This window comes from Anolis sagrei, chromosome X, assembly GCF_037176765.1.
Source record: "Anolis sagrei isolate rAnoSag1 chromosome X, rAnoSag1.mat, whole genome shotgun sequence".
Taxonomy (NCBI): Eukaryota; Metazoa; Chordata; class Lepidosauria; order Squamata; family Dactyloidae; genus Anolis; species Anolis sagrei.
Genome location: NC_090034.1, coordinates 51984539 through 51996139, shown reverse-complemented (window position 1 = coordinate 51996139; position 11601 = coordinate 51984539). Strand labels below are relative to the sequence as shown.

Genomic DNA, 11601 nt, shown 5'->3' with positions numbered 1-11601 from the left:
CTTGTTTTTGATAAATGTGGACTATTAGTGATGACCACATTACTTTCTAAGGGTTTGCAGACCACTTCCTTAATGACCTTTTCGAGAATCTTGCCTGGTATTGATGTGAGGCTGACCAGACAGTAATTGTTTGAGTCGTCCACATTTGCCCTCCTCCGATCTGCTGGGATTTGTCCCGTTCTTCAAGAATTCTCAAAGATGATTTCCAGTCGTTCCGAAATGACTTCTGCCAGTTCCTTCAATACTCTTGGATGTAGTTGATCTGGCCCTGGGAACTTGCATTTGTTTTGAGTGGCCAGGTATTCCTAGACGACTTCTTTCCCTATTTGAGGTTGGATTTCCCCTAAACCTTTGTCCACTCCATGTTGCTTAGGCTTTCTTGTTATGAGAAGACTGAGGCAAAGAAGGCATTGAGTAGTCCTGCCTTTTCCCTATTCCCTGTCAGCATTTCCCCCATCTTTTCCTCGCAGAGTCCCTATCGCCTTCTTGTGGGACACTTCCCAGCGTTTCTTTTCCCCATTGGAGTCCCCCGCCCACCCACCCACCCGCCCACCCACATACATACATACATACATATTATTTCTTCAAGACATTCACCTGCACATCCTTTGGCTTTTGCGGCATCCGTTGGCAGCGACGGCTCAATATGAGTTCCGTATCAATTGGTCTCAGTAAAATATGTGACCTGAATCAATTCCCCCGCAATCTGAAACCGAATTAAGTGAGAGAAAGGGCTCGAGGAGCTTGGGAGGATGAAACGATGATAATAAAAGGAGCATTAAAAGAATATAGGAGCTGGGCTCAGACTATGAGACTATTAGGCGAGTAGCACTCTCTCAGCCTCAGAGGAAGGCTACGGGTTGCTTTTTTATCAGCATCAAATAAAAATGAAGAAGGCCCAACAGAAGCAGTAGTAGAATACATACAAAATCAAAAGCTTCCAATCCTCTCTGAAATGGGGCAAGCACAACTGAACACCCCAAACAATCGGCTCTCCCACTCCCTGATCCTGCTATGTATATCATTTAAATCCTGGCCAAAACTAAGTCAGATAGAGTCCCATTTAAGGCAGTCAGAGAGATTCCCATTTAAGGTAGTGGACATGTCCCAGAAATATAAATATATATATACACACACAATAAAAGTGAAAATAATATATGTATGTGTGTGGCTGGGGTGTCAAGGTCCTGCCGCCATAAACAGCTAACTGTTCAGAAGACACCAATGGCCCTCCCTCCAATGTCATTGCAAATTATAGTGAGCACCGTAAACATGTAACCCTACCCTTACCAATGTCCTCCACCAACACCATACTGCCCACCACCCAAGTGAATACTTTCATACAGGGACCATTTCATCCTAGATCTTCTGTTTTTTTTCCTCCACCACAGACATCCCAGTGTTTTTTATTCTCTCCATTGGTATGAAATTTGCATGATCCTGATCACTGCCTCTCCCTTAACCCTTTCCTATTCCTTTCTGTGGCACACAGCAACCAGAGGAATTGATCAACAACTGAACATACTAGAGAGGAATTGATCAGCACCCAGGGGAAGTCACCATGTTTTATAGGAGGTACTGTAGGTACTAGAATGTGTAGTTCTTCTGCAATCTAAGAGCACTCTAAACTCCACCAACAATGGACCTGGAACTAACCTGGCACACAGTAGCTCCATGACCAACAAAATATACTGGAGGTCTTTGGAGCGATTTATAGAAGTTGCAGTTCACCTACATCCAAAGCGCACTATGAACCCAAACAACGATGGATCTGAACCAAACTTGGCATGTACACCCGATGTGCCCAAATTTGAATACTGGTGCGTTTTGAGGGGAATTGGCCTGGATACTTTGGAGTTGTAGTTACTGGAATTTATAGGTCATCTGTAATCAATGTGCACTCCAAACACCACCAAAGGTGGAATTGGACCAAACTTGGCACACTGAGCCCCCATGACTAGCAAAAAAATACTGGAGAAAATTCACCTTGATTTGGAGGAGTTGTAGTTCACCTGCATCTAGAGAGCACTGTGAACCCAAACACTGATGGATCTAGACCAGTGGTTCTCACCCTGTGGGTCCCCAGATGTTTTGGTCTTCAACTCCCAGAAATCATAACAGCTAGAAAACTGGCTGAGATTTCTGGGAATTGTAGGTCAAAATACCTGGGGACCCACAGGTTGATCTAGACCGAACTTGGCACATACCTGATATGCCGAAATTTGATTACTGGACAGGTTTGGGGGTACTGACCTTCCTTTCTGGGAGCTGTAGTTCACCCACAACCAGAGAAACTGTGACCTCCACCAATGATGAACCTGGACCAAACTTGGCACACAGAACCCCCATGACTAACTCAACCTACCGGAGGGCTTTGAGCAAACTGGCTCACCATAGTGAGAGTTGTAGTTTACGCAGAGAGCATACCGAACCCCAACGGTGATGCATGTAGAGCAACCATAACAAACTTTAAGTACTGATGGAATTTCTTGGGGTTAACCTAGCATGATGTGAATTGTAGTTCACCCACAACCTTATGCATTTTGTACAATTCAAAAATTGGCTTTTTCAAATAACCCAGGCAACGCCAGGGACCCAAACTAGTAAATAAAATGACTCTCTTAAGCAACTTTGAACCAAAAGACCCAAAAGGCGCTTTTTCGGCAAAAAAAAATAGAAATAAAAGGAAACATCAGAGAAAAAGCAGAGCTGAGCAGCCGGAGAGAAAAACAGCTGGACTTTATTACATGTCATTTACAAAGAATGCAAAGTTACAAAGACAAAAGGTGGGGGGAGAAAAAAAAAACAAGAACAACAACAAAAAAAGAGGAAACAGACCCAAAAAAGAGATTGAAAATAATGTACACAGAGGTTTGCTGCTTTTTGTTTTTTTTTCACATCGTTGTCGGTTGCGAAAAAGGAACGAAACACACACGCGCAATGCTTACAAAGCCACTTTCAGGGTTCCTTGTATAGTTTGAAAGGGTTTTTTTTGCCAAGAGAGAAAAAGCCACAATAAATTAAGCTTCGGTGAGTTTCCTCGAGCGACCCCCCATTCCCCCCCCCCCCCAATAAAACGGTAGGTTTTGCATATATCAGTTAAAGTCATTCCGCTAGTCCTCAGGATTCAATAAAAACATTGATGCACAGTCCCAAAAAAAATACCGAAAATGGAGAGCGGTTTCCTTCCCCAACCCTTGTATTAAACGTCAAGTGTGAAGCATGAGAAACAGATAGATAGATAGATAGATAGATAGATCTGCCTCTTTGTATTTTCGTCTGGAAAACCCCCAGATCTGTAGCCACTACCAAGCATTAACTTTCTCTTCTACTTCTTATGTTGAAAATTCTGGATGTCTCTAACGACTAAAAGGTTACCATAAATACAGACTGAAAGGTGCCCAGACAGGTGCGATTTTGGGCAGAAAAGGGGAAGGATGATTGCAAAGGCGACTGATGTTTCAACCAGTCTCTGGATGGCCATGTGCCAGGAAGACTTGGATGGTGCCTTCTAGCCTGGCAGAAGGGGGTTGGACTGGAGTGTCTTTGGGAGTCCCTTCCAAATCTAGGGTTCTAGAATATTAATACTCTTTGATAATAATAATAATGAGGAGGAGGAAGTCTCCTTACCTGGAGGTTTTTAAACAGAGGCTGGATGGCCATCTGTTGGGAGCACTTGGATTGTGCCTTACTGCTCAGCAGAAGAGGGTTAGACTGGAGGGCCCTAGGAGGTCTCTTCCAAGTTCCATGACTTCACGATCTGCACTGGGACACAGGTATTGCCTGGCAGAAGGGGAGTGGACTGGATGGTTATCTGTCGGGAGGGATCGAATGGTGCCTTCCTTTATGGCAGGAAAGGGCAATGGACCAGATGGCCATGGTGCCTTTATGGCCATGAAGGGGAATGGACTGGATGGCCATCTGCCAGGAGGGATCGAATGGTGCCTTCCTTTATGGCAGAGAAGGGGGATGGACTGGAACTGGATGGCCATCTGTGGGGAGGGATTGAATGGTATCTTCCTACCCCTCTTTTGTGCTCTAGGATTGATCTCAAGTTCGGGGATCTTACACTATCTGCAACGTTCCTTGCGGGAATTACGCCTGACGTTCCGGCTGCCTTTCCTTCCTTCCTTCCTTCCTTCCTTCCTTCCTTCCTGTCTGTTAACTCTAGTTTTCCGACTTCTTCCTTTCAGCCTGAAAAACACGACGAGAGAAAGATTGGGAAAACTGAACATTTTTGATACAAAAGGGGAGAAGGAAAACCAGGCCAAAACATATATATATATATATATATGGTACTGCTTTCTATCCCCTTTTCTTTTTAAAATTGGGAGATATTGCCCCCCTGAAATCGATTAGCAGCAGCCTGCAAGCTCAAGGAATGCACATGCTAGATAACGGACAGCTATTACATATTGAATCACTTTTTTGTCTTATTTTTTCCACTTTTTAAAAATAAGAATACAAGGGGTTTTGACTGAAGCAGGAGCGAGGCATAAGTCATCTTCCGCAGGCCTTCCGCAGGAAATTACTTGAGTCGTTTATTGATAAAACATACATACATACGTACATACATACATACACAAACGCACCCTCTCCAGAAAAGAAAGGGGATCGAAATAAAGTCTCAAAGCACATAACAGTTCAAAAGTTCCTTAAAAGTAGTGTCGGCGGCATGCCCCAAACCGTCCGCGCCGATTAATCCCCGCCAAAAAGAAAACTGATGAAAAGTTTCACAAAGTAAGAGAGAATGAGGAAGAAATGGGGAGGAGGAAAAAGAAAGGGTTGATATTGTACATCGTTTGTCACAGTGTGTGGAAATGCCGCAAAAGTACACAACTCAAAAAGGAGAGAGAAAATATTTAACAGGGCCGAGCTTTAGCACAGTGGGTTAAACTGCCAGCTGTAGAAAATCTTGCCAATCAAAAGGCTGGCCGTTCAAGCCCGGATTGAGGTGAGCTCCCTGTCAGCCCAGTTTCTGCCCACCTAGCAGTTTGAAAACAGTGACTAGATAAATCGGTACCGCTTTTAGTGGGGAGGTAATAAAAGGCGCCCATAAGAACATGCCAGTGATTCGATCAGGAGGACGTCTATGGACAACAAAGTTCCTCCGCATGGAAGATGGAGCAACAGCACCACCCCGTCGCCGGAATTGAGCACAGCCTCCAGATTTCGGAGAAGTTAAAGATGGGAAAGCCTATCTTTGTTTATGTATTGTCAGTCCTTGTTAATTGTATAATGCCACTGAATGTTTGCCATACATGTGTTCTGTAATCTGCCCTGAGTCCCCTCGGGGAGATAGGGTGGAATATAAATAAAGTATATTATTATTACAAAACAAAAACAACCGAGAAATGTTTCATTTTAAAAAAGAATACATGGAGATATACATCCGGTTGTTCCTTCTCACAGTAACAAAATTTTAGTTTGTGTTTCCTGAACACAAGGGACCCGAAAGCAAGCGTCTGTCTTCTATCTTCAGGACGGTCCCGAAATACAGCAATGCTAATGTGAGAAGGGACCCCAAAGGCAACGCAGTCTAACCCCAATTTGCAATGACACCACCTGATCCCTCCCGACAGATGGCCATCCAGCCTCTGATTCCCCCCCCCCCCAAAAAAACCCCCAACAAAACAGAGAAGGATATCCCAAAATGTTTCACTTCATGAATATTCTATATCTGGAGTTTCCCGTATTCACGCAAAGTCCGAGGAATGTATTTTGCCATTATGCAAAAGAACAACTTCCCAGTCGAATGTGAACCCAACAGTGAGCTGCATCAGCGGAAAACAGTGTGATGCAGGGGTTGGGCTTAGCACAACGGGTTAAACCGCTAAGCTGCAAAAAAGCCTGCCCATCAAAAAGTTGTCAGTTGAACCCCGGGTCGGGGTGAGCACTCGCTATCAGCCCTAAATCCCTGCCCACCTAGCAGATCGAAAAAAGAAATGTGAGTAAATAAATAGGTACTGCTTTAAGCGGGGAGGTAATAAAAGGTGCCCATAAGGACATGCTGACAATTTGATTGGAAGGACATCTAAGGATGACAAAGCTCCTCGGCATGGAAGATGGAGCGCCAGCACCCGCCCGTGGCCAGAATCGAGCACAGTCTCCAGATGTCGGAAATGGAAGAGATGGAAAAAGCCCTTTGTTTATGTATTGTCTATCATTGTTAATTGTACAACACATTGAATGATTGCTGTATATGTGTTCTGTAATCTGCCTGAGTCCCCTCAGGGAGACAGAGCAGAATATAAATATAGTATAATATTATTATTATGAAAAAGCCAATGCAATGCTAAGCTGCATCCCTAGGAGTCTGGTATCTTAAAATCGAGAGAAGTTGTCATCCCAATTAAGCTCCGGTTCAGACCTCACTTGGAATAATCCTTTGTACTGAAGAGAATGAAATTTTATAAATGTTAATTTTATAACAATGAAGTTTTAAAAAGAAAGACTGAGACAGAAGGGAGTTGGGGAATTGGAGGATTTGAAGCAAGGATCTAAACTCATTCTGCCAGTCTCTGCTAGACAAAACAGAACACAGCAGGAGTCTTAAGATAGGACAGCCCCAAATGATTCCAGGTCTGGAATCCAATCTTTAGGAACAGCAGTGTGCACAGCAGGTTAAAAACCGCCAACTACATAAAATCTTGCTGAGCGGAAGGTTGGCAGTTCAAGCTGCGGGTGGGGTGAGCTCCCGCAATCAGCCCTAGCTTGCTGCTTACCTAGCCGTTTGAAAACAGTAATGCAAGTAGATAAATATTTAGTGCTTTGTGGGGAGGTAAAAGGCACCTCTGAAGACATACTGACAATTTGATCAGGAAGAACAACAGGCTCCTCAGCATGCAAAAATGGAACAACAGCACCTACCCATGACCAAGTCGAGCACAGCCTCCAGATGCTGGAAATGAAAAGAGGGAAGCCTTGCCTCTATATGTGCTGTCTGTCTTTGTTTGTAAATTGTATAATGGCACTGAACGTTTGCCATAAATGTATTCTGTAATCTGCTCTGAGTCCCTTCAGGAAGATATAAATAAAGATTATTATTATTATTATTATTATTATTATTATTATTGAGATAAGGGATCTTGAGTTTGGAGAAGATAAGGTTAAGAGGAGAACATGCACAAGAAATGTGTTTAAATATCAGAAAGGAGCTCACATTGAGGAAGAGGGCAAGCTTGTAGTCTGCTAGAGATTCGGAGCCGTGGATTCAAATGGCAGGGAAAGATATGTCAGGTGGAAAAATGCTGTTAAGATAGGAATACATTGCATGTGCTTCCGGTGTATGAAAAAATACAGTTCTAATGCACATGTGTTCACAGCACATTCCACTGAAGGGTTAAAGCAAGTGGAGATGTAATCCTAGAGGGATAGTAGTCGTTTCCTATAATCCCTGGAGGGAAAAATTGGAGTGGCAGATATGTGCTTGCTCTCTGCCATCTTTGAGTTCCCAACCGTCAGCCCAGCTTCTGCTCACCTAGCAGTTCGAAAACAGCAATGTGAGTAGATAAATAGATACCGCTTTGGTAGGGAGGTAAAAAAAGGAACTGATGTGTACATGCCGGCGATTCAATCGGGGCAGTGTCTAAGGACAACAAAGTTCCTCAGAATGGAAGATGGAGCAACAGCACCCCCCATGGCCGGAGTCGAGCACAGATTCCAGATGCCAGAGATGGAAGAAGATGGGAAGCCTTTACCTCTGTTTATGTACTGTCTGTCCTTGTTAATTGTATAATGGCATTGAATGTTTGCTATATCTGTGTACTGTAATCCACCCTGAGTCCCCTCAGGGAGATAGGACAGAATATAAATAAAATATATTATATTATTTGACTTCCTGTATCTATAATACATTGCCATCCTTGTCATATGAGTGTTTTGCTATGGTTGTGAGCATCTATGTATACTTATGCAGACATGTACATAGTTATATGTAGCAACGACTGAAGAATAAACCTCCAAAGGAGTTTACATGAAAACATACAGTAGGCTCAGTGGAGCCATGGATTGCAAAATGGCTTGCATTACCTCCCTTCTCCCATCATTTGAAGTTAACGATGTTGTTTCAGGGCCTGGAAAGCCACGAGGAACATCTCATATAATGGTACCCTACTTCTGAGGAACATTTTCTAGACTTGGGCCTCGATATACCCAAGAAGCCTTGGTTCCTGTTTCTGGATTGAACTCTTGATGAAAGTTTGGCCTTTGTATTTAACTCTTCCAATGGCCACCTATTATAAATGAGGCCATTTTCTTCCTACAGTTGGTGGGATGGATGGGTTGCAATTTTGCTGTTAAAAATAAAGTATTATTATTATTATTATTATTATTATTATTATTTATTGTCTACCTCCATGACAAAGAGATTTTATCTCAACGTTAGGAAGATCTTCCTGAGGGCAAGAGAGGAATATGTGTGTTGGGAGTCTCTATCTCTGGAGTTTTTTGAAGCAGAGGCGAGATGGCTCTCTGTTGGGAAGGATTGGATATTATCTCCTTATCAGACTGGAAGACGTTGGAGGCCTCTTCCAACTCAATGACTTCACCATCTGCATTAGGACACAATTATTATTATTTGTATTACTAAAATGAATGGGGGGTCAGCTGATCGGATCCACTGCTTTTCTTACCCCAAAACAGATGGCACTCTGCTATGAAATTCCGGCCTGGAATAAGTTAGAGAAGATATGAAACGAAGGCAGTCAAAGGTTAGCTTCGTAGATGTGTTTTTATGAGAGAGAAAGGGAAGGAAGGGGCCGTCCTTAATAGGACGGCGCAAGAGATTTGCACCTTGGACCTTTTTCCTATCAATCTTAGTTGGTTCGTTGTAACAGAGAGGCATCTTGAAATTTCTGGACCGTCAGGCAAAAGAGAAGCAGTGGCAAGATGGGAAACAGGAGTGCATGAACGCGACGGGAAGAGGGCAGCCAAAGTGTCACACAAAAAATGCACATCGAACCGGACAAGACTTTAAAAACATAAACAATCCTCACCCATTTCTTTTCTTTAGTGCAAAATATATATATCTATATACATATATGATAAACCGAGGATGGCACTGATGTGACGGAACAAACATGCAGCGGCGGACTGGCCTCAAAGGTGTCAGCTTGCGCGACTGAAACACTGGACGAGCTATATAATTATAAAAGATAAAGTATGTTTGTCTGTTGGTACCACAAAAGCAGTTGCTAGGTGAAGTGGCCATCTGTGATGTCACTGGGAAAAGAAAGGGAGGAAGAGAAGAAGAATACACAACAACAACCACAGAGACATTGTGAGAAGGGAGAAAGAGAAGTGGAAGGAAAACAGGAAAGAGAAAAAGATGGGAAAGAAAAGAAAGAAGGGAAAGAGGTGTAAGAAAGAAATGAAAGAGGAGAGAGAAAGAGAAAAGAAAGGGGTAAAGGTATGAGGAGAGGAGAGGAAAGGAATGAAAGGAAGGAAGAAGGGAAAAAATGAAGGGAGAAAGAAAGAAGAGAGGTGGAGAAAGAAAAACAAAGGATAGAAAAGGGGAAAAGGTATGACGGAAGAGAAAGAAAGGATGAAAGCAAGGAAGCAGCAGCTCCTCTGATGGGTATCTGTGCTAATATGTTAAAAGTGTCAATGCTCAAAATGTCTGGGAAAATATAACAGAATTTCGAATGCTATTAACAAATGAGACTAAAACCTACACCATGTTACTATTTCAATAACAATTCTAATGGTACTTATTTGTCACTTTTGTATGTATTTCTTATAAATACACTTTTGTCTCCCAGCAAGCGATATTTTTAAGGCCCAGTCCGCCACTGCCAACAACATGCGCTCGGAAAGGGATTCGTAACACATCCGCACGCCCCCTAAATGCAAATACGACTCCTCATTGGGCCTGTTCAGGGTTTCAAAGTTGTCGGGGATCTTCTCTATAACCTCACTACTGTCCCAATTTACATCCGGTGGGAAAACATAACCTCAGTACTGTCCCAATTTACATCTGGTGTGAAAACAGCCTTTCCTCAGTGGCTCTAGGATAGACTTTCTAAGAAAACGGTACCTTCCCTTGTTATCTTTCCATTGACAAGAACCGCAAACACAGGACTCAAAGAACAGTATCTGCAAGTAAACAAGGGAAACGGGCGCTTTATCGTACACGGCGATCGTGCAGAGATGAATTCTCTGTGCCAAAGCAAGGCGCAAGCGTAAGGTTTCCTATATGAGAGGACCGCGCTTAGCTGAACCAAAGGAACAACAACAGCAGAGAGTTGTCAAATCCAAAGGGCATAGTGTCTTTCTGAGGGAGGAATGACTATCCACAAAGTCTCGTATTAACTTGAAACACATCCCCGACTAATTTCGCTCCCTGCCCTGACAGCAACCCGATACGCCATGCGCGAGAAAGAGCTTAAATAATTAACAAAACAAACACGAATTTTGTACACTATCTTCTCCAAGCAAAGCAAGGCAGCGGCGTGTTTCGAAAGAGTCCTTTCCGCAGGAGGAGACGAATGCCGCTGGGGGTTCCTTTGAGGCAAGAAATATGGCGGGATTCGCAAGGAGGGCGTACCAACCCTATGTTGTGCCAAGCAAAACGACATTGCTTCCTGTAAGCCGGAGGCAGAATGGCAGCCATTCGTTAAGGAAAGAGTTTGGGGAGCGGAAATAAGGAAAAGGGTTTATCTGTATCCCGGCCCCTTCGGTTTCACCGTACTTTTCTTTAGGAAACGCAGCGGCCCCCAAACAAAAAGGCGTCCCGTTTCTGTAACAGAACCCAACGGCTCGGTAGCTTCACAAAGATATCTCTTTTAAAACGAACAAACAAACATTTATCTCCGACTTGTGTCGAAAGTGGGGGAAGGCGGCTTGACTTTTCTTGCTACCGCAAACATTTTAGTGCAAAGGCTAAAAACAAACAAAAAAAACAACACAACCGAAACCCCGCAAAACAGGACCAAACGCTAGAAGCTTTGGTGACAAAGCAGGGAGGGCAGGAGGGTGTTTGGGGAGTAGCTTCTCTCGACAGCCAAAGCCTGCGCAAGGGCTCAAACAGGGCGTGGGGAAAGGGGCGTTTGGCAGGTGTCGGGCAAGCACTGTGGAAACGGGGTGTGGCGGGGAGGCTCCGGGCAGCTTCCCAAGGCCAGGTGGCCCCTCGGAGGCATTCGAAGGGGGCTTGGAGACCTCTTTTTCACTCTCTCTCCCCATCCCACGCTGTCACATCCTTCTTCCTCCCCCCTCCCCACCCTCCCCGGTCTTCCTGCCCACCAGTCCTCTGCCCGCTACAGACGGTCCATCCGGAACGTATCCTCTGTGGCCGGGTCGGCCAGGACCATGTCCGGGTCATTGAGCATGTGCAGCCCGTCCAGGGTCAAAGGGTCGATTTTGAGTTCATCCAGAGGGAACTGGGAATCTGAGTCGAAGCTGACGTCACCGACCCCAGCTAGGGAGCTGGTCAGGTCCTTTGAGAGGCTGGGGGGCGACTCCCCCGTCACTGGAGAGAGAGGAAAGAAGGAAGGAAGGATGAAAGGAGGGGGGAAATAGGGAAATTAGTTGGAGAAAAGCAGAAGGGAGAAAGGGCGATGGGAGGAGAAACAGTATTTGGTTTAAGAAAAGAAAGGAAAAAAG

The 11601-nt window shown here is 44.2% G+C and overlaps 1 protein-coding gene across 9 annotated transcripts in view; it reads right to left on the bottom strand.

Annotated features, from left to right (window-relative positions):
* Window positions 1-11208: 11208 nt before the first annotated feature.
* The window catches only part of CRTC1 (CREB regulated transcription coactivator 1), a 52958-nt gene continuing 52565 nt past the window's right edge, over window positions 11209-11601 (bottom strand). For all 9 annotated transcript variants that reach the window (XM_067473391.1, XM_060785095.2, XM_060785097.2 and 6 more), the window contains one exon: window positions 11209-11467. In XM_067473391.1, the coding sequence (XP_067329492.1) occupies window positions 11256-11467 (212 nt within the window). In that variant the 3' untranslated portion in view covers window positions 11209-11255. The remainder of the gene's footprint in view (window positions 11468-11601) is intronic.